This window comes from Dama dama, chromosome 1 (genome assembly GCF_033118175.1).
Source record: "Dama dama isolate Ldn47 chromosome 1, ASM3311817v1, whole genome shotgun sequence".
Classification (NCBI taxonomy): Eukaryota; Metazoa; Chordata; class Mammalia; order Artiodactyla; family Cervidae; genus Dama; species Dama dama.
The window spans coordinates 23405739-23433639 of NC_083681.1; the positions used below are offsets into that span (position 1 = coordinate 23405739).

The 27901-nt window shown below is 40.4% G+C and overlaps 1 protein-coding gene, 1 long non-coding RNA gene and 1 pseudogene across 2 annotated transcripts; 2 read left to right on the forward strand and 1 right to left on the reverse strand.

Annotated features, from left to right (window-relative positions):
• Window positions 1-26: 26 nt before the first annotated feature.
• SDHD (succinate dehydrogenase complex subunit D) lies at window positions 27-9286 on the forward strand. Its single transcript, XM_061144742.1, has 4 exons — window positions 27-179; window positions 2921-3037; window positions 4406-4550; window positions 8301-9286. Exons 1-4 carry the CDS (start codon window positions 128-130, stop codon window positions 8464-8466), a joined length of 480 nt encoding a protein of 159 aa, XP_061000725.1. The 5' UTR covers window positions 27-127; the 3' UTR covers window positions 8467-9286.
• Window positions 9287-10293: 1007 nt separating this feature from the next.
• Window positions 10294-25801, forward strand: LOC133057791 (uncharacterized). Its single transcript, XR_009693097.1, has 3 exons — window positions 10294-10900; window positions 12805-12860; window positions 22123-25801. It is a non-coding gene; the product is annotated as an uncharacterized LOC133057791 (long non-coding RNA).
• Window positions 25802-25810: 9 nt separating this feature from the next.
• On the reverse strand, window positions 25811-27732 carry LOC133064681 (ATM interactor-like; annotated as a pseudogene).
• Between the last annotated feature and the right edge of the window lie 169 nt (window positions 27733-27901).

Consider the following 27901-nt stretch of genomic DNA (forward strand, 5'->3'; position numbering starts at 1 on the left):
CCGCCGACCCCGACTTCCGGTTCACGCGGCGTTTTCCTTTTCCATGTTTTCTTCCCGTCATCGCGGGCGGATGTTGTCGTATGACTGCTTCCGGGTTGCTGTTTAACCTTGAACCTTCAGGAGCGACATGGCGACTCTCTGGAGGCTGAGTGTCCTTTGCGGCGCCAGAGAAGGGCGAGGTGAGGGCAGCCGGAGGTTCTTAGCACAGCCTCCAGCCGGGGGAAGGGATGCGGTTAGGATTCGTCTGCTGGTCGGTGAGACCTTTTGAACAGGAGGTCCCTCCTTTCCTTTGGCACAGCATGACCAGCGTTGTCTTCGGGTCCAGATGTCCACCCGAGTGCATGTTTCCCCTGCTCTGGGCTGACGTGATGATGGGGTAGTCTGAAAGTTATAGTCCTGCTGTGGCTGTGTTCACGAGTTGTCTTTTTCTCCGCATTCCCTGTCTTTGGAATGTTCCCACCCTGAATCAGAAAAGAGTGTCAGTGTCTAAACCCCAATTTACCTATTGGTCGTTTCCCTTGGAGTTCAGTTTGATAATCATTTAAGGGGGCATTTGTGTTATACAAGGTACTGTAGTATGATGGGTTAAAAATGTGAGAAAGCGTAGTTCCAACCCTTAAAGAGTTTCCATTTTTACAGGAAAAACTCATATAAGCATAATATGACATGAAGCAGAAACTGCAGCACAGTATCTAAGTTGTATGCCAGTCCAGAAGACTATACTAGCTCTGTGTTTTGGAAGGATTATCCTGTCTCACTTCCTGAAGGAGCTGTACCTGATTGAGTCTTGAGGGTAAGGAAGGCCACAGGAAGAAGGGCATTACAGTTAGAGCTAGTAGGATGAGCAGAAGCAATGATGAAAGGCATAGAAACTGCTTTTTGTGAGAGAAAACAAATCGGATATTAGAACATGAAGCTCAAGGTGAGGAATGAGTTGGTTTTGGAAAAGTGAACTGAAGTAAAATCTCAGAAAAATTTGTCTTGATGTGGAATATGCATTTTTCTTTGTGTGAAGGGGAGCCGGTGAAATATTTGACATAGATTTGCAGTTAGATTTACCCCCTTGGTAACTGTGTGATATTATTGATGGCCATTGTGGGAGACGGGACAAGCTAAGACCTAAGTTAGGAGGTGAATTGAGACACTTGTTGTAGTAGTCTAGGCAGGCATGGTGAGCTCCTTAACTTGGAAAGTAATACGTAAGAGAAGATTGTCTCAAGAAATGCTAAGGAGTTATATCAGTATGGTTTGGTATTTGGCTGAATTTAGAAGGGAAGTCTGACATGATTTCCAGATTTCTGGCTTAGGTTGAAGAGTGACTGGGATATCATTAAATAAAATGAGGAACATGCAAATAAGAGGCAAGTTTGAATGAGAAAGCGAGTTGAAGGGTGATTTTAGTTTTTGCCATAGTGAGTTTGAGGACCAGGTGGGGTACCTCAGGGGAGGGAGCTTGCAGGTACTCAAACTTCCAGAATTCTGGCGAGAGATCGGGCCTGGCGGTACAGAGTTGAGTGTCACCAACCTAAAGGCTCTAGAAGTTGAGTGGACAAAATGTCTAGGGGTGGGCCTAGGCAGCAAGGAGAGCAAAGGGCAGATGATAGACTCCTGGTTGAGTATTTAAGAGCAGATGCAGGAGGAGACTGATATATAATGATCAGAGAATCAAAGGGAGAAGCTGAAGAGAGTTCTGTCAGAGAAAAGAAGGGAGAAGCGGCCACCAGTGCCTCGTGGTGCAGAAAGGCCCAGTAAGATGAAGACTGTTGGATGTGGCCACATGAGAACATTGGTGATTCATGAAGGCAGCTTTGGTGGGGATAAGGACAAGTTGCAGGCCGTGAAGAATTTTAGGGAAGTGAGGAAGTCAACGTGATTTAGACAACACTTTAAAGAAGCATGTTTAGAAAGAGAAGAAAGGAGGGGAAGACTGCATGGGCATTACAGGACATAGGATGAAGGGAGGGGTTAAGTATATTACATCAGTTGAGGGAAAATGGTCAGTAGGAAGAAAGGAGGGGATAAAGATACAGGAGAGAATTATCTTTTATTGAGTGTTTATAACATTGTGGGACTTAGGCTGAACATCTTACATATATTGTTTAATTTTTAGCAGAGTATTATGAAGTAAGTACCAATGTTGTCATTTTACAAATGAGGACTTTGAGGCTTGGAGAGCCTATTTAACTTAATTGCCCATTATCTCATAGCCGGTATTGATAGGCTTGGGTGTTCTTAGGTCTGCCTAGTTTTCAACCAAGAGACAAGATCTACAAGAGGACAGAAAGGGATGAGTTCAAGAGTGCAAGCACAGAAATTGATCTTGAAAAAGAAAGTGGTATTTCCCAAGCTAGGCTGAATTACTTGAAGACAAAGACTTTGTCTTTATCTCTCTTGCTGTTGTGCAGAGCATAATTTTGTGTGTAGTAAAAGTTTGTTGGATGAGTAGATGAATGAGAGGATAAAAGAGCCATAATTAATTTTTAAGAATTGGTCAGAGTGAAGCCCTTTTTGCAGAAGTGCTCATTGATTTATCAGTCTTTCCATGGCTGCTTAGTCTAGTCTCACAGCAAGCCAGTGAAGTAGATGCTGTCCACATTTTACAGATTAGATGGTTATTCCCTCTTTGGGGTTAAGTAGCTTACCTATGGGTCTTCCTTGGTGGCTCAGTGGTAAAGAATTGGCCTGCAATGCAGGAGACCTGGGTTCGATCCCTGGGTTGGCAAGATCCCCTGGAGGAGGGCATGGCAATGAGAATCCCATGGACAGAGGAGTGTGGCGGGCTGCAGTCCATAGGGTCACACAGAGTCAGACATGACTGAAGCAGCTGAGCAGCAGCAGCAGCTTATCTCTGGTCATTTAGAAAGTCTCAATCCCATTACAGGGAAGGTGCTTATGATTCCCTTGATGTCTCTTTCCTCAGCTCTGTTCCTCCGAACCCCAGTGGTCAGACCAGCTCTTGTCTCAGCATTTCTCCAGGACCGACCTGCCCAAGGATGGTGTGGAACACAGCATATTCACCTGTCACCCAGCCACCATGGTATGTGCCTCTTTGTCTGGGCCGATTATCATGCCTTTGGCAGGGCTTGCTCTCTCTGAGGGGAACTCTTGTGTCCAGCTCTGTCGAGTGAAGACCTAGTCTACACTTTTGGGCACACAATGCTAGCATGGTTGAATGATGCCATTTCCACTTACACAGAACCTTCTGATCTAAGTCTTTAAAAATTTTTTAAGTTTCTTAAAAAAAAAAAAATAGCTCTGTAGGGGGAATTTGTTCAATGTAGTTTAGTTACCTTTATTTATTGGAGAGGAGCCAGATCCAAATAATTTAGAATAGCAGACAATTTAAAAAATCTTACATATTTATAGCTATAATAATGTGCTTGTTTTTATTTAGGTTGCTATTAAAATCGTGTTATTTCTTGGATGAATACTATTTAGATATTATTAAGTCTTAGAAAATCCATAAGTGAATAATGAGGTAACTATTTTCATTTTTAAAGTCTGGAAACATCAGTATTTTATAAAGACTTTTGGTTCTTAAGTCTGTCACTTGAAAGCCACATCTGAGTTATGAATAATTAAGCAAGTATAGTTTTTCTGCTATTTAGAATTATTTTATCTTTGAAAAGGTTTTGTTGATGAACTTTGCTTTGTTCAGTTAGATTTAGTAGAGCGATTTTAACTTGTGGTGCATGGGACTGAAGGAAAGTCCTCAAGGTTGTGTACATAGTTTGTAACATGTGTACCTATGTGCATTTTTCCAGGAAGTAACTCCATCATTAATAAAACATTCCCAAAGGGGTATGTAACAACCCCCCCACCCCCCAAAAAAAAGAGGCTTTCAGAGAGATGTTTAAAGCCCATTTTATTTTTACTTGTTTAAAAGAAAGTTTCATGTTCCTTCTCTATATTGGGCTATTTATAAGTAACAAAACAGAAGAACCATGATCCTAAAAGTTGGCATTAGAACTGTGCTTCTCTTTGAATTGACAGGCTTAATTTTCTTTTGGGAGGATTTTTAATATTACTTAGAAAGATTAGGTGTAAATAAGATTGATGTTTTAAAGGAATTCCTCAGGTGTTACCTGAGGTATCTATATCTGTCTATTACAATGAAGTCCAAGGTTGGTAATTCTGCATAGATATTTCATCCATCTTCTTGCCTGTAAGCAGAGTGGATCTCTATTACTATATGTAGGCTTTGAGAAACCCTATGCTGAAAGACTTCAGAGAAGGGAGATTGCATCTTTCTCATTTACCTCCTTTCTTTTACCCACTTTATGCTCAGAGTTAAATCTTAAATGCATACTGTTTGCTGTTCTGTTAGTTTGGGTTAGTTTGTGGCAAATACTGAGATGTGTATTTCCACTGAAACTCTTAGGAATCTCGTCCTTCCTTTCTATAGCTGGTTCCAAGGCTGCATCTCTCCACTGGACTGGTGAGAGGGTTGTCAGTGTTTTGCTCCTGGGCCTAATTCCAGCTGCTTATTTGAATCCTTGTTCTGCGATGGACTACTCTTTGGCCGCAGCCCTCACTCTTCACAGTCACTGGCAAGTACAGCAGTTCTTTCAATATTACCTTGTCTGTGCGGTTTATCTGCTGTGAGCTTATCTCACAGTTGCATATGACGGAGAAGTTGCTCAAAATACTGAAGATCTGAAGAGAACAATAAAACATACGTAAACTATTTATATGCCCAAATTTGTGTATCCACGTGCCTATTAGATGTCTTCCTTTTCATATCGAGAGGCTTTTGAACTTACCATTGCTTTTGAGAGTTGCCCATTTTATGTGGTTTGGCAAGGACAATATGCTGTCATGGATGGGGAGGTGTTTTTTGGATTGTTAGAACTGAAAGGACTTGAAGGAGTATCTTAGCCAACCCTGTTATTTAACCACTGTGGAAACTAAATCCCAGGGACGTTAAATAATTTGTCAGAATCATTTTCTTGATAGTATTAAAGGGGTTGTTTGCTTACCTAGTTTTTTTACTTAGTAAGCATTGGTTAGGAGAATTACCCTTCAACCAGATAGATCTTTCACAGTAAGTGATCCCAGTTGCTCATGACATTCTAGATCACAAGTACAGTAGGATTTCTCTAATGTGTGTTTCTTGGAAGAAGATCAATCTAAATTGATGAAAAATCAGAATAAGAGATAAATCTAAAGTCATGCTTTTTTTTTATTTTTTTGACCGTGCTCCGTGGCATATGTAGTCTTAATTCCCTAACCAGGGATCAAGCCCGTGTGCCCTATAGTGGAAGTGTGGAGTCTTAACCGTTGGACCACCAGGGAAGTCCTAAAATCATACATGTTAAAAATTGCAATTGACTTCTCCAGTTACCTTATTAATTCTCTCTTCTTTTTTACACATACACAGAAAAGACTTGAAAGAGTTGTCCGTAATTGTGAACTAGTTCTTTAGCATCCAGTATTTTAAGACCTGCATTGATTGGGCTTTTTATCCCAACTATTTAACTGAAGTCATTCTCCACAAAAATCACTAAAGACCTTCATTTTTCCAAATCCAGTTGTCCATTCTTTGTTCTCCACTTGAACTCGGCAGTATTCAACTTAATTGACTGATCTCCCCTTAAGTAATTTTTCTTTGGCTTCCTAGATACCATACTTTCCTTGTTTTCTTCCACCCTACCAGCTCTATATACCTTCTCAGTCTCCTCAGTCAGCACCTCCTCTTGTCTGACCTCTGAATAATAAAGGTCTGAACCCTGGGCTCATTCTTGGCTTTCTTAAATTTCTCTATCTACACACTTCCCCCAGGTGAGTTCAGATAGACCTCTTTTTTTTTTTTTTTTTTTTTCAGATGGACCTCTTTTCCTGAACTGCAGACTTAGTATTTCCAGTTGTCCACTTAGATATCTAGTAGACATCCCCAATGTAATATTGCCCCAAATCACTCTTCCCCTCAAGTCTCTCAATTTCTCCTCAAAAGCTTCTTCTCTCCTATTCTTCAATAATTCGATTAAGTTTTGTTGCTCAAACCAAAAATCCTAGGAGTCATTCTGTTTTTTTTTTTTTTTCATTTATTTTTATTAGTTGGAGGCTAATTACTTCACAACATTGCAGTGGGTTTTGTCATACATTGACATGAATCAGCCATGGAGTTACATGTATTCCCCATCCCGATCCCCCCTCCCACCTCCCTCTCCACCCGATTCCTCTGGGTCTTCCCAGTGCACCAGGCCCGAGCACTTGTCTCATGCATCCCACCTGGGCTGGTGATCTGTTTCACTATAGATAATATACATGCTGTTCTCTCGAAACATCCCACCCTCGCCTTCCTAGGAGTCATTCTAAATACTATTTTTTGTCTTAAACCCCCGCCACCAGTCCATCACCTCTTTCTGTTAGTTCTCTCCTCAAAACATAGCCTGAATTGTCACTTTATGATATCTTCACTATCACCACCCTAGCATAAGGCAGGTTAAGCCAGCAGCCTTGCCTCAGCTGCTTCAGTTGCTTCCTAACTAGTTCTCTATTTTTGTTCTTGTTGCCCTTCTGCCTGCATGGCCCATTCGCCACATACAGCCAAAGTGACCTTTTTATAGGGTAAAATTAATGTTTATCTAAAGAAGATATGGAAATGGCAAAAGGCACATGAAAAAATGTGTTTGTTATTAGAGAAATGCAAATCAGAACCACGTTGAGATACCACCATACACCTACTCAGATGGCTGTAATCAAAAACATGGACTATTACAAGGGTCACGAAGTTAGAATCCTCATATATCTCTGCTGGGAATGTAAAACATTGCAGCTACTTTGGAAAATAGTTTGGCAGGTCTAACAAGTTTTTACAACAAAGAGTTATAATATGAGTTAACAATAGAGAGTTGCCATCTGACACAACAATTTCACTTTTAGGTGTATACCTACTGAAAGTGAAAGCATATGTCCCCATCCACACAAAACCTTGTAGCATAATGTTCAGAGCAGTGTTGTTATAATAGCCCCAAAGGCAAAATCGTCCAGATGTGTCAATTAATGAACAGCTAAATAAATAAAATATATGTTTACAAAGGAGTATTATTTGACCATACAAAGGTTTGAAGTGCTTATCCATGCTACATGTCTGAACTGTGAAAATACTATGCTAAGTGAAAAAAACTCAAGACAAGGCCACATGTTGTATGCTTTCGTTTATATAAAATGTCCCAAATAAGCAAATCTGTAGAGCCAGAAAACAATTAGTGACTGGGTAATGGGCTGAAGCGTACAGGGTTTTTTTTTGATGACAATGTTCTGCAATTAAACAGTTATGATGTTGCACAACTCTGTGAGTATTCCAAAAGCCACAAAATTATTAATTTTAATTTTATGGTACTGTAATTATATCTCAATAGAACTGTTACTTTAAAAAAGTAAAGTTAGGTCACTTCCTACTTAAAGCACATCTGTGGTTTCCCACTGTGTTTCAAATAAAATTCAGACTCCTAGTTATGACTTTCATACCCTATGTGATCTGCGCCTGCCTTCTGATTTCCCTGTTCTCAGCCACATAACCTTTTTACTGTTCCTTAAAGATACCAAGGTCATTGTTACTTTTGTTTGGAATGTTCCTTGCATTCAAGTCATCCTTTCTAAAATATTCCTTCATAGCACCTATGTACTTTTTCTTTCTCTTCACTGGAATGTTTGTTCCATAAGGGTAGTAATGCTGTCTTAATTTGTGGTATTCTCAACATCTGTAACTGATTCTAGCACATAATAGTCTGCTTAATAAATTCTTTTTGAATTAATGAAAAACTCTATAGGCCACTTGTTTTGTTTTTTTTTTAAAAAACAAGTTTTTGTAAATAGAGGAGGAATTAGTTACTGTCTCATATAAATGACTCTAGGAAATTGAATCTGAAGAATAGGAAGGTATCTTTATTATATTGTTAGGAAACATTTGTTTCCTTCATTTTGGTTATGATTCTTGTTACTATGGGCTTCCGAGGTGGCACAAGTGGTAAAGTACCTGCCTGCCAATGCAAGAGACTTAAGAGACCTGGGTTTGATTCCTGGGTCGGGAAGATCCCCTGGAGAAGGAAATGGCAGCCCACTCCGGTATTCTTGCCTGGAGAATCCCGTGGACAGAGGAGCCTACTGGGCTATAGTCTATAGGAGTGCAAAGAGTTGGACATGACTAAAGCAACTTAGCACGCACTTGTTACCATGAATTGCATTTTGACCTTGACTGATTATTTTTTGCAGCCAAGTTAACTGAATAGCTTTCTAACCTAACATCACTTGCAGCTTTTCATTTGTACTGTGATTTTTTTTTTTTTTCCCTTCAGGGGCATTGGACAAGTTGTTACTGACTATGTTCACGGGGATACAGCGCAGAAAGCTGCCAAGACAGGCCTTTTGGTGCTCTCGGCTTTCACCTTTGCTGGGCTCTGTTACTTCAACTATCATGACGTGGGCATCTGCAAAGCTGTAGCTATGCTGTGGAAACTCTGATCTTTTAGACTTAATACCTTGAGAATTGATTGTACACCTCCTTGCCTCTGCTCTGTCATGCCATTTCAACTCACAATAAGAAGGAAAAACATTGGTGAGACAAACCTCTTCTCCTAATCACCTGATTGTTTTTAGAATTTAATCTTTGAAGAAAGATTTAAGAGAAGTTGTATCTTAAGAAATTATAAGACTGAATTCTGTATTCTGGGGAGCTAATGGAGTGTCTCAGCTTTTCACAAGTCTCATAGTATAACTGAACTATATATATGAGCTTTTTTTGCCTTTTAATTTATCAAACTCTTAAAAGGGAATTCAGCTTTATTACTCTGGATATCTAATCAAACGTCTATCTTTGTCCTAGGATGATGGAGAAAGGGAAAGACTTAATTCATAAGTAAAGACTGCAGAAAATTAGGCAGTGTTTAGTTTTTGTAAACCTCCCCCTCTGTTCAGTTGATAACAGTTACTGAGGGTTACATGTCTTAGGGAAATTTGAAAATTAGAAATGCTGATATTTCACATTACTGATTTCTAAATCCTAGGAAGAAGAGCCTGGAGAGTTTCTCAATGTAGAGAAGTTCCATTTAGGGAAGAGTTCCCTTTATAGATGTTTCAAATTGTTACAGATTCTAAACCAAGACTTAATCCTCAAATGTGTTTATTTTCCTTGTCCTAAAATAATCTGTCCACAAATATAAAATTATTAGTGATAAGTTGTTGTTTTCCCACTGGGAACTTCTAATGTGAAAATGTATTCCATGAAGGTTATTTTTTTTTAAAAATAAAATGCTGCATAATAAAAGTTTATTCTACTCTTTTATGTCTTACTTGTTCTTAGTTTTATTCAATAGAACTGAGTGTCTGTTGCATATATAGCTCTGAAGCAGGACTGAATTTCCTTTCATTTCTTTCTGAGTTTAGCAGATAGGTAAGTTAGACACAAAGTACTGTAACACAAAAAAGACATTCATGTAATAGGTAGAAATGTACCGAGTATAAGTAGTTTGGTATGAGGAGACTAAGTAGTAGGAATTAAAATTAGGTCCAGATTATGGTGTTCTGTGAATGCCAGCCTTTATATTCAGATTATATACTGTATGCAGTTAGTCTGGTCTAAGGGATGTGTGTAAGGCATGATGGTTTCATCTAGCAACATAGATTAAATGGGAGTGGGTGCGTTTCACTCACTGAGGACCTTACTCCACAACTGAGGCAAACTGTGGAAGGGGAGCTGGCTAGAAGGCTGTGTTCATGCTGGAGGTTGAACATGAGGTCCCCTTAACATGCTTACAATCTTGTAGGAGATTCAGATGTGTATTAAGGATTTAGGAAGAGGTGGTTAATTCTGTCTGGGGGCTGGTTAAAGGTTTCAGAAGGGGGTGGTGCCTGAATAGTAGTGCTTTGTCAATGAGAGGTGGGGGGGGGCTGGTCTGTCTTGGTGGGGAGGAGTATTTTTTATTACTGACTTTGTTCAGGGTTCATGGCTCATGATGATTATAAAAAGCAGACTGACCTTTAGTCTGTTTCATTATTGTTTTAAAATCTCTATAGACAGTGTTCCCCTTAAAGTCATTTCTCCATCCCCACCCAGCCCCCAGTACCCAACTGCTATAAAATGGAGAAACAGTTTTCCATGGAAGCAAAATGGGAGGGCAGTAACTGAGTAATGTGGGAATCTTGTGGCTATCACCAATACCATCAGATCCTGGTTGGATTTGGGTGTCTAATGCTAATGAACTTCATTAGATGATTGAACATTAGAGTTGAGGCTGGTTGGGTAATGCCTGCCTCTAGTCCTGCTCAGTTTTGTAATTAGGTTGGAGCTCACCTATCACTTTGGAAAATCAATGGGTTGCTATGAACCGCTGGAGCAGGACGGAAGATGAGGCAGGGCTGACAGCAATAGGAAGTTTCTGAGGTTAAGCAGGACATGATCAGAATTGTGCTTCAGAGAGAATTTAGGTGTCATCAGGAAGGTCGGTGAACTGGAGGCAGAAGGGTGTGTAAGAAGATAGATGTAGAAGATAGTGGTGGTGGAAAGTAGGAGTCACTTTCAAAGGTAGAAGTCAACATTCATTTGTTTGAAAGGTGTTAAGTAGCTTCTGTAATTGGCACCATGCCTGGTACTGTGGCTAAAGAGGTAGGAATTTATCTCAGAAGGAATTCATAGACTTAATTGGGACAACAGATAAATGATTGCAATACAGTGTAATATGTGTAATAATAAAGTACATTGAATGGGGATATAACAGGAAACAATTTGCTTGCAAGTTTCCTGGGAGACAGAAGAGTCAACCTGGATTCTGAAAGATGAGGAGTTGATACGTGGCCAAGAAAGCTGGGTGACTGGAGGATGGATGGCAGATAAACAGAAGATTGCACATTACTTGGTACGGCTGCAACAGAGACTGATTTTAGTACCTTCTATGCCATGGTAAGTAACTGAGACCAACTTGAGAACACCCAAGTCACGGAAGATTGTAAATTATGCCGAAGATAGGATCACATGTTTATTGCAAATAGGTTATCCTGGCAGCTGTGCACAGTGAATTTGTGGGAGGAAACCAGTTATTTCAGTGATCCAGAAAACATAATGAATTCTGAAGGCCATAGTAGGGTGAAAAGAAGAAATTCAAGACACATTTAGAACTTAGAGTCAGTAGGAATTATACTGGGGTGTGAAAAGTTAAGAGGGAGGGAGGCTGTGCTCACCTTTTTCATTATGAAAAATGAGAAGCAGTGTCATTAAACTTTGAAGGAAAATTAGATATGGTAGTGGAGGGGCTTCCCTGGTGGCTCAGATGGTAAAGTGTCTGCCTGCGGTGCGGGAGACCCAGGTTCAATTCCTGGGTTGAGAAGATTTCCTGGAGAAGGGCATGGCAACCCACTCCAGTATTCTTACCTAGATAATTTCATGGACAGAGGAGCCTGATGGGCTATAGTCCTTGGGGTCACAAAGAGTCAAAACGACTGAGCGACACTTTGACTCATTCAGTGGAGGGATAGGTCACTAAGTTTTTGATTTGTGAGATACCCAGGAAAAGAGATTTTGTAGACTTGCATTTTTTATCAATATGACAGACTAAATTTTAGGTATTACTTTGCTATGACACACCTAAGAATGTTGAATACCTTTTAGAATGTGGCTGAGCTTGCAATAGCTGTTGAACAATACTAAAATTACTCTTTATCAGCAAGGCGAAGAAAGTTAGATTTTAATTGGAACAGTACCTAGTAGTTATAAAAGAAGCAGACACTGAAACAATATAGAAGGCAATGAGCTTATGTGGTTTCTAATTTTGAGTAAGCATCACTAAAACACACATCAACAAGAATGGTTTAACACAGGAATGTCCGAAGTTAGAGGTTAGGTAAAATAGGTTAGTAAAGAAAGAAAAGTCCTGTTGAACATCTGTATCCCACAGTATAGCTCTGGGATATTTTAAAGTTTCAGCTCATAGAGTGTTTTAGCTAATCAAACTACAAAGAATACAAAACATACCTAAATATTTTTAGTATCTCTCCTTTCATGAGGTAAGAAAATAACATTATAGTCATCCAAGACACTCCAAAGAAAGTTTAGCCATAAAAGACCTCTTAACAATTCTGTTATTCTGAATTTAAGCCTTTTGAGCTTAAGAAATAAAAAGCCTATCAGAGAATATTGGTTATTAAAAATAAGTCAAAGATACCAAAATACAAGAAAACATTTTGCTTTAGAGTGACAATATACACAACAGGAAACTTAGAAGTGAAGAACTTTTGCAAAGACTAATTCAAGAGAATGATAAAGGCACAAATACTGTATTTAAAGGTAAATCTTATTTTCTACTACTAATTTTCACTTTAAAAATAATTTATAAGGCCTTTTTGTCTACTAATCTTCATATATCTTCATATATTATGATTATATATATACAAATATATGATATATTTAAAGCTTTAGCCTTTAGCTTTAAATTTTAATTTGAGCATGTTAGGCAAACATTATTTTGTTAAATTTTCTACCTTCATGAACTGTAAGAATTCCCTTGAGAAATACACAAATAATTTTTTCAAATATATGTATATTTTTATTGCACCTACTATATCTAGTGTGTGTGTGTGTATATATATATATATATCTGCTTCATCTTTTTATTTTTAGTGGAAGGTATGCCACAGTTGTAAAGCAATAAGATTTGAGGTAAACACTGAAAATTTTGCGTTTTGCTAAATGGTAGCAAGTTGAACAGCAATCAAGAAATGTAGAAGATTTTAGTTAAAAGTTTTTGCTTCTTTCTCTACTTGAATTAAAAATCAGTTGTCATCTAATACAATTTTATATTCTATATGCAGAAATATGGATGTCTGTCTGAAAAAGTCATGACTTTAAACTTCCACCGAGGGGGCAGGTAGGAGATAAAGATCAATTCTGAACTGCTACTAAAAGTATTCCTGTTTTTTTACCATGGGGCAGGGCAGGGAACTGAGGTTACCTGACCTTGTTTGGGGATGTGGATTGGTTGGTTTGTTTTTAGTTTCGTCACTTGTTATCTCTAGGAGACTGGGAGCCAGTGATCCTTTTATTCTGCTACAGTCTTTAAAGAACAAAAAGCAAGGGCTGCCAAAACTTAAATCTTCCTTGATTTCCTATTTTATTCTCTAATGGTTCATGTTTTTAAATATCTATATGTATCTATTCTGTTTCTTGGATAAAAAATTTTACCAAGGATCAAAAGAAGAAACCCTAGAATTTAAATGGGGAGTGCTATATATCACAGTGGATTTCTTCCCAAACTGACAATGTTTAGGTTTGAAGCAAAATAAAGTGCCAGTTAATGTGAAATTCACTCACAAAGACTTGAGATTTCTGCTTTATGATAACAGAGAATTAAAATTCTTTTATGCCATAAATGTGCATTCAGTGTCCATGAAGCATGCTCTGTTTTTATTTAGGGATAGACTGTTCTCCTGTCAGACCCCGTTCTTCCCATTTCTTGGTAGAAGCATGGTGTGGAGTGCATCTCCTGGCTTCCTGCTAGTGCATGCTACTGCACAGCCTGCTCGCAGTGCCTCCCAGCCCTCTCGAGGGTGTGATTTCTCCTGGTTCTGTTCTACACTTCATATCCTGAGCTTGATGGGAGGATGTGACATGCTGCTCTGATACTATTCAATTAGTGTTTGTCTTTATACCAGTGCCCTTGCTTACTGCATATGTCGCTTACAGCAACAGTTTAAGGGGCTCTGCAGGGCTAGAGAAACCATGCATTCAGGAGGCCTGTGTGCAGGCGATAACAGACCAGTTACATGCCTTATGAAGGTGGTCAGGAGACAGATCTGTAGGCTTGCTTCTTTACATTCTGATACCATGAACTAATGGGAACAAGGTTTAGGGGGTCTTGGTGTGCTAATGGGCTTCCCAGGTGGCTCAGTGGGTAAAGAAATTGCCTATAGTGCAGGAGATGCCAGAGATATGGGTTTGATTCCTGGGATGGGAAGTTCCCCTGGAGGAGGGCATGGCAACCCACTCCAGTATTCTTGCCTAGAGAATCCCATGGACAGAGGAGTCTGGCGGGCTACAGTCCATAGGTCTCAGAGTCAAACATGACTGAAGCGACTGAGTGCAGCACAACATTAGTTTAGTCTTAATTATCCATCTAGTTATAACCTTAAACCATAGTAATAAATTTTGTGCTGTTACAGACAGAAGGTGACTTAAGTGACCATAGAAGGCAGGTGACCTAAGAACTGATGTACATCAGTAAACACTCATGTTACAAGGACATAGGAACATTCTACTAAACACTTTAATTGATGGTCAGTTTATAATGTATAAAAATACTTTAAAGTATTTTTGATTGGTGACCAATGTTTTGTATTCTCTGTCTTACTTAGAAATTGTCCAGGTATCCAAGGATGTTGTACTATTTACCTTAAAGAATTGTTGTTCCGTTGCTATGTCGTGTCTGGCTCTTTGCAACCCCATGGACTGATGCATGCCAGCATCCTCTGTCCTCCACTGTCTCCTGGAATTTGCTCAAATTCATGTCCATTGTGGAGAAGGCAATGGCAACCCACTCCAGTACTCTTGCCTGGAAAATCCCATGGATAGAAGAGCCTGGTAGGCTGCAGTCCATGGGGTCTCGAAGAGTCAGACATGACTGGGCGACTTCACTTTCACTTTTCACTTCCATGCATTGGAGAAGGAAATGGCAGCCCACTCCAGTGTTCTTGCCTGGAGAATCCCAGGGATGGCGGAGCCTGGTGGGCTGCCGTCTATGGGGTCGCACAGAGTCGGATATGACTGAAGCGACTCAGCAGCAGCAGCATGTCCATTGAGTCAGTGATGCTATCTAACCATCTCATCCTTTGCCACACCCTTCTCTTTTTGCTTCAGTCTTTCCCAGCATCAGTCTTTTCTGCTGAGTCAGCTCTTTGCATTAGGCAGCCAGAGTATTGGAACTTGAGCTTTAGCATCAGTCCTTCCGATGAATATTCAGGGTTGATTTCTTTAAGGATCGATTGGTTTGATCTCCTTGCTGTCCAAGGGACTCTAAAGAATCTTCTCAAGCACCACAATTTGAAAGCATTAATTCTTTGGCACTCAGCCTTCTTTACGATCCAACTCACACAGTATATGACTACTGGAAAAACCATAACTTGGACTATATGGACTTTTGTTGGCAAAGTGATGTCTCTGCTTTTTAATATGCTGTCTAGGTTTGTCATAGCTTTTCTTTCAAGGAGCAAGCCTCTTTTAATTTCACCATCCACAGTGATTTTGGAGTCCCCCAAAATAAAGTCTGTCACTGTTTCCATTTTTCCCCCATCTATTTGCCTTGAAGGGATGGGAACAGATCTTCATTTTTTGAATGTTGTGTTTTAAGCCAGCTTTTTCACTCCTCTTTCACCCTCATCAAGAGGCTCTTTAGTTCCTCTTCACTTTCTGCCATTAGGGTGGTATTATCTGCGTATCTGAGATTATTGATATTTCTCCTGGTAGTCTTGAGTCAGGCTTAAGCTTCATCCAGCCCAGCATTTCGCATGATGTACTCTGAATAGAGATTAAATAAGCAGGGTGACAATATACAGCCTGGACGTACTCCTTTCCCAATTTGAAACCTGGCCATTGTCCCGTATCTGGTTCTGACTGTTGCTTCTTGACCTGCATACAGGTTTCTCAGGAGGCAGGTAAGATGGTCTGGTATTCCCATCTCTTTCAGAATTTTCTACAGTTTGTTGTGATCCACACAGTCAAAGGCGTTAGCATAGTCAATGAAGCAGAACTAGATGTTTTTCTGGAATCCACTTGCTTTTTCTATGATCCATCAGATGTTGGCAATTTGATCTCTGGCTTCTCTGCCTTTTCTAAATCCAGCTTGTACAGCGGGAAGTTCTCAGTTCACATACTGTTGAAACCTAGCTTGAAGGATTTTGAGCGTTCCATTGCTAGCATGTGAAATGAGGGCAACTGTGCAGTAATTTGAACATTCTCTGGCATTGCCTTTCTTTGGGATTGGAATGAATACTGACCTTTTCCAGTCCTGTGGCCACTGCTGAGTTTTTCAAATTTGCTGACATAATGTGTGCAGCACTTTAACAACATCATCTTTTAGGATTTGAAATAGCTCAATTGGAATTCCATCACCTCCATTAGCTTTGTTCGTCATGATGCTTCCTAAGGCCCACTTGACTTCACACTCCAGGATGTGTGGCTCTAGGTGAGTGATCACACCATTGTGATTATCCGGGTCATTAAGGTCTTTTTTGTATAGTTCTTCTGTATATTCTTGCCACCTCTTCTTAATGTTTTCTGCTTCTGTTAGGTCTATACTGTCTCTGTCCTTTATGTGTCCATCTTTGCATGAAATATTCCCTTGTTATCTCTCATTTTCCTGAAGAGATCTCTAGTATTTCCCATTCTGCTTGCTTTCCTCTATTTCTTTGCACTGATCACTGAGGAAGGCTTTCTTATCCCTCCTTGCTTTTCTCTGGAAGTCTGCATTCCGATGGGTGTATCCTCCCTTGCTCCTTTGCCTTTTGCTTCCCTTCTTTTCTCAGCTATTTGTAAGGCCTCCTCAGACAACCATTTTGCCTTTTTTCATTTCCTCTTCTTGGGGATGGTTTTGATCACTGCCTCTTATACAGTGTTACAAACCTCCATCCGTAGTTCTTCAGGCACTCTGTATATCAGATCTAATCCCTTGAATCTATGTCACTTCCACTGAACAATCATAACGGATTTGCTTTATGTCATACCTGAATGGCCTAGTGGTTTTCCCTACTTTCTTAGATTTGAGCCTGAATTTTGCAATAAGGAGCTGATATTATGAGTCACAGTAATCTTGGTCTTGTTTTTTCTGACTGTGTAGAGCTTCTCCATCTTTGGCTGAAAAGAATATAATCAGTCTGATTTCAGTACTGCTCAGCTGGTGATGTCCATGTGTAGAGTTGTCTCTTGTGTTGTTGGAAGAGAGTGTTTGCTCTGACCAGCGCATTCTCTTGGCAAAACTCTTTGCCTTGCTTCATTTTGTAGTCCAAGGTCAAACTTGCCTGTTATTCCAGGTATCTCTTGACTTCTTACTTTTTCATTCCAGTCCCCTCTGATGAAAAGAACATCTTTTTTTGGTGTTACTTCTAGAAGGTCTTGCTGGTCTTCATAGAACCATTCACCTTCATCTTCTGTGGCATCAGTGGTTGGGGCATAGACTTAGATTACTATGATATTGAATACATCTTTTTTTGGTGTTACTTCTAGAAGGTCTTGCTGGTCTTCATAGAACCATTCACCTTCATCTTCTGTGGCATCAGTGGTTGGGGCATAGACTTAGATTACTATGATATTGAATGTTTTGCATTGGAAGTGAACTGAGATCATTCTGTCGTTTTTGAGACTGCACCCAAGTACTGCATTTTGGACTCTTTTGTTGACTATGAGAGCTACTCCATTTCTTCTAAGGGATTCTTGCCCACAGTAGTAGATATAATGGTCATCTGAATTAAATTTGCCCATTCCTGTCTATTTCAGTTTACTGATTCCTAAAATGTTACTGTTCACTCTTGCCATCTCTGTTTAATGGCACTTCCAATTACCTTGATTCATGGACCGAACATTCCAGGTTCCTATGCAATATTGTTCTTTACAGCATTAGACTTTGCTTTCACCACCAGAAACATCCACAACTGAGCATTGTTTCTGCTTTGGCTCAGCCTTTTCATTCCTTCTGGAGTTTCTCTGCTATTTCTCTGCTCTTCTCAGTAGCATATTGGACATCTACAGACCTGGGGGATTCATCTTTCAGTGTCATATCTTTTTGACTTTTCTGTTCATGGGGTTTTCAAGGCAAGAATGCTGACGTGGTTTGCCATTCCCTTCTCCAGTGGACCACATGTTGTCAAAACTCTCCACCCTGACCCATCGGTCTTGTTTTTATTTGGCTCATAGTTTTTATTTGGAAAATAAAAACTATGAGCCAAAAGTTTTTATTTGGAAATTTGTGTGTATATACATATTTGCCTATTTGGTCTACTCCAAATTTTGGAAAAGACCCTGATGCTGGGAAAGATTGAAGGCAAAATGAGGAGAGGATGACAGCATCAGTTCAGTTCAGTTGCTCAGTCACGTCCGACGCTTTGCAACACCATGAACCGTAGCATGCCAGGCCTCCCTGTCCATCACCAACTCCCGGAGTCCACCCAAACCCATGTCCATTGAGTCGGTGATGCCATCCAACCATCTCATCCTCTGTTGTCCCCTTCTCCTCCTGACCTCAATCTTTCCCAGCATCAGGGTCTTTTCAAATGAGTCAGCTCTTTGCATCAGGTGGCCAAAATATTGGAGTTTCAGGTTCAGCATGAGTCCTTCCAATGAACACCCAGGACTGACTTCCTTTAGGATGGACCGGTTGGATCTCCTCACAGTCCAAGGGACTCTCGAGAGTCTTCTCTAACACCACAGTTCAAAAACATCAATCCTTCTGCACTCAGCTTTCTTTATAGTCCAACTCTCACATCCATACATGACCACTGGAAAAACTATAACCTTGACTAGACGACCCTTTGTTGACAAAGTAGTGTCTTTGCTTTTCAATATGCTGTCTAGGTTGGTCATAACTTTCCTTCCAAGGAGTAAGTGTCTTTTAATTTGGCTGTAATCACCATCCGCAGTGATTCTGGAGCCGAGAAAAATAAAGTCAGTCACTGTTTCCCCATCTATTTGCCATGAAGTGATGGGACCGGATGCCATGATCTTAGTTTTCTGAATGTTGAGCTTTAAGCCAACTTCTTCACTCTCCTCTTTCACATTCATCAAGAGACTCTTTAGTTTTTCTTTACTTTCTGCCATAAGGGTGGTGTCAAGATGGTAAATAGCATCATTGACTCAATGGACATAAATTTGAGCAAACTCTGGGATATAGTGAAGACAGGGAAGCTGGCATGCTGCAGTCCATGGGATTGCAAAGAGTCAAACACAATTTAGTGACTGAACAACAACAACATGTGCATTCTATTGACAGTGATTAATTGTATATTTTTGTAATGTTTATTATTTTGGCAATGAATATATATTCCAGTTAGAACAATAGCTTAACAAAATAAAACAACAATACATAGGTAGTATGTCCTCTATCATCCTACTGGGGTTTGGCCTCTTCCTATTCTTCATTCTTTGATGAAACTAGATAGTGGTTTCAATAGTGTGTGAATGTAGGCTGATGATCTTAATCTTTTGTTTTTAGGCTAAAGAGTGTTGGTATCTGGAGCCTCCTCCTTTACTCTCCAGAGAGTGTGTTCACTTATTCATTTGAGCACTGAGGATAGACATTGAGACAAATATGTTGGTATTGTGTAAAATTTTTTTTAAGTTATTTATTATCTGTTTATTTTTGGCTGCACTGGGTATTCATTGCTGCATGAGAGCTTGCTCTAGTTGCAGCAAGCAGGGCTACTCTTTGTTGCAGCGTGCAGGCTTCTCATTGTGGTGGCTTCTCATGTTGCAGAGCGCTGGCTCTAGGCTCACGGGCTCAGTAGTTGTGGCGCATGGGCTTAATTGCCCCATGGCATGTGGGATCTTCTGGACCAGGGATTGAACCCATGTCCCCTGCATTGGCAGGCAGATTCTTGACCACTGGACCACCAGGGAAGTTGGTATTGTTTGACATTTTAAGTGATGGTGTAATGGAAGAAAAAAAAAAACAGCATTGTATAACCACAACTGAGAACATGGGGCCAACACACAAACAAGTCTTCTGAAAACATTGGTTACATGAAAATCCCTTTTGTTCTGCTGAGCATGTAATAATTGGGAAATATAGATGTGAGCCCAAGTTTGGGAGCAAAGATTGAGGGGAATCAAAAATTGTTCCACAAAATAAAATGAGAATTTGAAGTTTCTAGAACTTATCCAGAAGAGACTTGGGAAAGAGGAGAGACTAGAGGGACAGATGAGAAAAGAGGTGGTGTGAGGCTGGGATCTGGGGACAAGAGGGTTACAGTAGCCAGAGGAAAAAAGAAGTCCTGATTGTGAAGTGACCAGCAGATGGACAAGGTTATCCATGTGCAATGTGCTTTTTTTTTTTTCATTTGATAGCATGATTCATTCTTTTGTCCCTCATTCTTTTTTTTGGTAATATTGATATAGACATAGAGACTATGTCTTGAAAAAATATTAGTGGTTTGTTTTATTTTACTTTGGATATTTTATATCAGAAGTGAATTTCTTTCAGGATCAAAGCAATGTCCTTATTCCAGAGCATATGCTAGATGCCAAGATGATCCACAAACTGTACCAATTCACTGGAAGAAGGCATCTGGAGCCAGAAATGACTGAGAATATAAACCTCCTAGGAATTTGCAGAACGCTTTGGAGTAGATGCAGAGATGTAATATTCTATGCAATGGAATTCCACAATGTGGAATACTAGATCTCAGGAAAACATCAGGTGACATCTAGGTTACACTATGCAAAACCCCTGTTTAGTGTTTCTTCATGTTTGTGGAATTCAGGTTCAGTCTTATGCATTGAGCTTGCTCATTACTTACAAGGTATGATTTGAATGAGCTCCTAGACCTAGCTTACCTGGACTATCTTCTCTCTGACCTCAAAGCCTTACCTGCAACTTTCTTTACTCTTCTAGTCTAGAAAGCACAAATGAGGCATTGTTTCAGCAAAGTCCTACCTACTTTACAGGATTACCATAAAGATTTTAAAAGATGTGAAAATACTTAGGGTATTTAAAAATGCTATACCAATATGGACATTCATTACTGTGTTATTGTTTTTATTTCTAATAAAGATGATAGTAAACATTAAAAAATTGTACCTATAATTATATACCAGGTACACTATGAATGTTCTCATTTAATACTCATAACATTTCTATGAGTGTCTCTATGAGACAGAAGGTATTATTTTTCTTCTCATTTTAGGGATGACAATAATTACCTAGAGTCAAGAATTGAACACAGTTCTACAGGACTAAAATATTGTCCTTTTAATGAGCTAAATAACAAATACAGATTAATAACTGGTGTTTTAGAAACTAAATCAGTGATGATACTTCCCTGATGGTCCAATAGCTGAGACTCCATGCTCCCAGTGCTGGGGGCCTGGGTTTGATCTGTGTTCATCGAACTTGATCCCACATCTTTAGCTGCAACTAAAGATACCACATGCTTCAATGAAGATGGAATATCATGCATGCCATGACTAAGTCCCGGCACAGCCAAATAAATAAATTTTTAAAAAAGAAAATAAATTGGTGAGAAATACAAACAACTCTACAAAAAATGAGCAATGGTTAAAGATAGACAAATGGTTTTTAAATATATGAAAATAGCAACACCTTTACTTAATAACAAAACCATAATTAAATACCATAGCACTTATGTGATTACCAAAAAAGAGAAAGCTTAATAACAACTGGTGAAGTTCATAGTAGCAGGCAGAAAAGCAGAAAAGGTGAAGGAAACCAATCAGCTTGATGAGGATCTTGTGAGAAAGAGGAGCTAGAGTCATTTCTGTCAGGTTCTGTTTGACATGTAAGTTCACAGAAAAAAAGAGAGATCCTGCCACCCCAGGGGCTCATAGTCTGGTGGGAGGACACAGATACATAAGTGAAACTGCATGATACAGACTGTAAAAAGAATACGTTCACAAGGTAAGTCTGAGGAGAAAGAATAGAGACTGGGATTCCCACAGCATTTAGTTTTCCCACACGGCATTTTAAAGTTATGGTGTGGGAAAGCATTAAGAGCAAAGCTCCCAGACCAGCCCGCTGAAAGACGCCTCAGGATTTCCTTGGTGGTCCAGGGGCTAGAATGTCTTGCTTCCACTGCAGGCCATGTGGGTTCCATCCGTGCTCAGGGAACAAGATCTGACATGCTTTGTGGCCAAAAGTAAATAAATATATAAGTTGTTGTCATTGCTGTTCAGTTGCTCAGCCGTGTCCGACTCTTTGCTACCCCACGGACTGCAGCATGCCAGGTTTCCCAGTCCTCTACTATCTCCCGGAGCTAGAAGTTAACCCAGCTCTAAAGTTAAGGTTGATCCTATATGAATTTAATTGTACTTATATATATCCTTGGTGGGTAAAAGTTTTGTTATTGGCATGTAATCTAAAGCTTTCCTGACAAAAATGTGTATGTTTTTGTATTTTCCCTCTGCTTTTCCAGCCATGCTTCCTAGTTTACAAGGAAAAAAAGTGCGGACTTCCCTGGTGATCCAGTGGTTGGAGAACCCCCTTGCAGTTTCATTCCTTGGTCCAGGAAGATCCCACATACTGCAACCAAGTCTGTGGCCACAACTACTGAGTCTGTGCGCTCTAGGACCCATGGTCCACAACAGAAGAAACCACTGAAGTGAGAAGCCAGCGCACTGCAATGAAGAGTAGCCGCAGCTCTTCGCAGTTAGAGAAAGCCACGTGCAGCAATGAAGACCTAGCACCGCCGTAAAGAAATAAGTATTAAAAACAGAAAAAATGCAACTATTCTTAAAAGCCAAGTGAAATGCAGTAGAGTCATATTTTCCTTTCAAGAGTGGCAAAACAGAACAATCTCCGCAAGTCTTGAGATTTGACTCAATCTTGCATAGTTTTTTTCTTTTTTTTTTTTAACTCCCAGAAAATACCTACTAATCAGTTTTCCCTCTTCTGCAAAAATAAGTAAGCACTTTTATTGACTTTAGTATCAGCATTATGTCTGTGAAACAGCTCTCTGGGAGAACCTTAAAAAGGATGTGAAAGCAAAAGAGCTGTCTCTAAGTTAAATTTACATTTTATGACAATTTAGGAATTTCCTGTTCGTGTTTCAATTACCCAGCTGGATTTTGACACTTTTCGGGCTGGGATCACATGTCAGATACCTTTGTATCCCCATTCCTCACTCAGCACACTGCCCAGCACATGCTAAAGTAGTCAGAGAAAAGGTGTGGAATGAATGAACAAGTTGGCTTCCGTAGCTTCTCTCTTTGTTTTAAATCAACAATTGAGCAGTGCACGCCTGTGCGGAAGGAGTTTATAAGCAGAACTCATGCATTGTGTAGCTACTGAATGATCAACAGATGCTCAACAATACTGTGACATTGTAAATATATTTTTTGCAGTGGCAGCTGCTTCTGACAAAAAAAAAAAAAAAAAACCTAGACATAAAAAAAAAAAGCTAGATGTGCTAGACAAAGAATGCAGGAAATTAAGATAAGTTGTGCCCAGCAGTTAATTTATAAAAATGACTGAGTGAAAACACCAGGTCAATGCCATTGTAAAAAAAGTTGTCTTCGAAATGAAAGGCATGTCATGCCATGCGTGGCCACAAGGGGCGCACCAGAGTCAGTCTGAAGGAAGAGAGGTGTTCTTTGCTCTGTCCTACCTGACTCTTTGTGACCCCATGGACTGTAACCCGCCAGGCTCCTCTCTGTCCATGGAATTCTCCAGGCAAGAATACTGGTGAGGGTAGCCAGCCATTCCCTTCTCAGGGGATCTTCCCCGACCCAGGGATACGAACCCAAGTCTTTTGCGTTGCAGGCAGATTCTTTACCATCTGAGCCACCAGGGAAGCCTGAAGGAAGAGAGGAGGGGAGGCAAAGCGCAGGTCACAGTCTTTGTTATGTTTTCTGTGGGAAAAGCAAGGCAGAGAAAGGCAAACATTCGGATATCTGAGTAATTCCAGCGAACTTTGGGGGACAGGCTGTCTGTTGTCCCTGTTGTCTGGTATCTGATCTTGGGATGATTTAGGGCAGGGGAAATACTGGCTATGTATGTATGTGACTGCTACCTAAAGGAGGTGGTTGATGGTGCGGAGTTTGAATTGGTTGGTTTGTATAGGAAGGCTGGGTTCATCAACCAACATACTGTTTCCTATCTCAGAAATTAGCCAGCCCTAAAGGGCAGTCCCTTCCCCAGCCAGCAAAGCCCCCAAAGATGTCAAAACCTCATAAGATATAGAACATAGGTATAATTAATGCATAAAATCCCAGAGCTTAAATGTTATGACAAGAAGTATATGAATGAGAAATTTTTACCTATACCCGTTAATGTGGTACTGCTTTAGGCGTGTGTTAAATCTGTATGTTAACTTGAAAAGCAATGCCATCTTCACTACAGTTACTCTTCTTGTCCATGAGTATTTCTCTGTTTCAGGGTTCCTTTATTTCTTTTTATTTCTTTTAATAAGTTTTATAAATTTTCTCTGAGTAGCTTTTATTATCTAAGTTATATTATTCCCAATATACTCCTTCTTACTATTATAAATAGGATTAAAAAAGAAGAAAAAATTTTTCTTACTTATATCACTCATATATTGAAGTGAAATTATTTTTTGTGGCTGTATGTATTGTAATATCTTGCAAATTTGCAGAGTTAATTTATTGGGATGGCCAAAATGTTAGTATTTCTCTAAGATATCAAAAACCTAAATGAAACTTTAGGCCAATCCAATATTATCTTTAATAAATCTTTAGTTTAAAAAAAATTTTGCTATTAAAAACTTGAAAATTTATATAAGTACCCATCACCCAGGCTCAACAGTTACTGAAATGTTACCTTATTTCTTCTATTTCCCCTCTCCCATACATTCAGGTCCTTCAGTTCTGCTTAAGATGCCCAATAATGTCCTGTAATATTTTTCTGGCTCCAGCAAAGTTATTCACATGTCTGGAAAGTTTCTGAATCTCTGTACTTTTTTCCTTTCTCATGTTTGATTGTGCTGTTTTGTTTTTTACTACTTTCCATGCTGACTTTTTGTCTCTGTTCCCAACTTTGAATATCTATTTAAATTCAGAGTCAACAAAAGAAGGGAGATAATCCTAAAACTGGAGAAGGAAATGGCAGCCCATTCCAGTATTCTTGCCTGGAGAATCCCATGGACAGAAGAGCCTGGTGGGCTACAGTCCATGGGGTTGCAAGAGTCGGACATGGCTTAGCAACTAAACCAAACCAACCTGTGTGAGTGAGGACTTCCTTTTGTTCTGATTTCTGTCCGATGGCATGGTAATGGAATCTTCCTTTAAAATCTGTGTTTAGAGGGAAGACTGATATGACAGCCTCTTTCTCAGTTTCCAGCAACTTTTCACTTAGTATACTCCTGCTCTGTTGAAGTTGCATCTCTCCCTTACTCCTTTTGCTGGCTCTTCTATGAGTCTCCAGTACATGAGGAGTTGTGGTTTTTAAAAAGTGCTGCCACAGTAAGGTTTTTCCCTGTTTCCTCTTCTAACTCTGAGTCACGCACAGCAAAACAAGAAGCCCCAGCTATAGGTATGATTATTTTTTCTTTTTAGAATTATTTGTTTATTATTGACTGCACTGGGACTTCGTTGCTGCATGAACGTTTTCTCTTGTCACAGTGCACCAGCTTCTCACTGCAGTGGCTTCTCTTGTGGAGCACATGCTGTAGGTGCTTCAGTTGCTTTGCAGCATGTGGGAGCTTCCTAGACAAGGGCTCGAACCAATTCCCCTGCATTGACAGGTGGATTCTTAACCCCTGGACCACAGGGAAAACCCGGATTTTTTAGTGGGGGAGGTTGGTGGGGATGTGGAGAATGGTGATCTTTTAAAAAATTTATTTATTTTAGTTGGATAATAATTACTTTACAATATTGTTAAGGTTTTTGCCATATTTCGACATGACTCAGCCTCAGGTACATGAGTGCCCCATTCTGAAACCCCTCCCACCTCCTTCTTGACCCCATCGCTCTGGGTGGTCCCAGAGTACCTGCTTTGGGTGCCCTGCTTCATGCTTCACTTGCATTGGTCATCTGTTTTACACATGGTAATGTACATGTTTCAATGCTATTCTCTCAAATCATCCCACCCTTGCCTTCTCCCACAGAGTCTAAAAGTCTGTTCTTTTTTTTTTTTTTTTTCAGATCAACATCTTACACCTCATAATACATTCACAAATTTTTCCACAAATTTCATGTTTACAAGTACAAAAAGGCAAAGAACCTCAAAGAATTGAAGTAACTGTATCATCGACTACATTCAGTAGAGTTAGTACTGTTGTCCCCTTTCTTCATCTTCTAAATCCAGATTCTGGGTTGGGCCGGATGGGAGCTGGGTGTCAGGTCCAGTATTTGTGAATCCATCCCCTATGTGGACTCCGCTTTCAGAAGTTGGAGACTGGGTGTAGTTCTGCACACGATTGGGTTTCAACAGAGCTGAACTGAGATTCCATCGTGTTCCAGGCCAGATCGGCCAGAAGAAAGTCATCATTGCTGTCTGAGTTTCATTGCTGGTGAAGAATAAGCTCCCCAAAGTTTTGAAGCCAGAATTCATGGTGTGTGTTTCAGCTCTGTTCAACTGAACTTTGCTTTCCAGGGCAGGCAGGTTTTTAGCAGTGGAGATTCTGTCAGTCTGGGTCTGTGTGTCAGGTGAATCAGTACTCAGGGAAAAGCTGGAGTGTTTCAGGATACTTCCCAGTGGCAGATGAGGGCTACGGTCTAAAAAGAAGTTCAGGTCCGTCTGTGTCTGCATGTCAAACATCTCAAGGCCTAAGAAGCTAGAATTTCCCCTACAACTTAGGCCTGGGCAGAAGGGTCTGCAAGGAAGAAGTCAGTTTGGGTTTCTGTGTCCAGCGATTCTAAGACTGGCTGAGTGGTCATGGTGCTAAGCTCACTATCCTTGGTTTGCATCTGTATATTTGAGGCTGAAAAGAATGCTTCAATATCAAAATCAATTGCAGGATTCTGGGTTGGGCCAGATGGGAGCTGGGTGTCAGGTCCAGTATTTGTGTCAGACAAAAGACTATGATTGTCCGGCGTCTGACCAGGTAGGTTACTTGACAAGGTGTTTTCTAGATCACTTAATAAATCCATGGTCGGGGTCTGATTATCTGTCATGTTCTGTGACAAAAGCATACTATTTGGTGCACTGAAATGTATAATTGGTGCAGATTTCTCAATACCTGAGTTAAAGTTTTAGGGTGGTTCTGAGATAACAAGTCATAAGTTACAGTCTCTGCTACTAAGCTGCTGCTTATAATATTGTCTGTAGACACACCATATGATGAATGGACATGCTCAAAAATGTCTCCACACATTACAGCTTGGTCTGTCTGTACTCGGTCATCTGCTGCACTTTGCATTCTGCTGGTCTGAGTTTCTCTGAAGATGCCACCTGGCTGGAAACTGGCATCTATAAATGCATCAGTCTGAGCAATGATAGATGAGGTTACCTTGGAAGTAGGGCAAAAAACTCTGACTTTGAACACTAATAGGAAGGGAAACCTGGCAACCAAACGTCAAATCAGTTTGTGAACAGGATGACACAGAGGAGTCTGGACTGGCCCACTGTGCAGACGGCATGAATTGTGGTCTGGTGTAGGACAGGTCTGTCTGTACATTGATTAAAAAAATGCTGTTTTTCTGACATGTGTTCCCAAGTTCTTGTAATGGGCTATGGATGCATGCGTCGCCTCAGTCATGTCCGTCTCTGTGCAACCCCAGGGACAGCAGCCCACCAGGCCCCCCGTCCACGGGATTCCCCGGGCAAGAACACTGGAGTGGGTTGCCATTTCCTTCTCCAGTAATGGGCTAAATGAACTTTTACCAAGGTTCACTTGAACACCTGTGCTAATCGGCTCAACAGCAACAGGATTTACAACTTTTGAAAGAGGGAGGCTCTCCTTGAGAGAGCAGGCCTCCGAATCTAGGCTGAGGATCAGGGTTCCAATGGACAAGGGCAGTAAGTACATGGCACCGAGGGCAGAGCCCTGATGGTCGACACCCAGCACCACAGGCTGGGCCGAGGAGTCGGCTGTAGGCATAGAGACAGGCACAGGAGAAAAGTGCATGACGGGTGGTTTAACCAAAGCCAAGAGAGCCCTGGTCAGACTGGCCGCTTCCTTTGTGCTTAGAGGTGTAATGTCTGCCTTGATAATCAGTGAGGGGATGATCTGAAGGTGGGGGATGGCTGTTACATAAGCTGCAGGCGGGGGCTCTTGACCGGGTGCATGTGAAGCG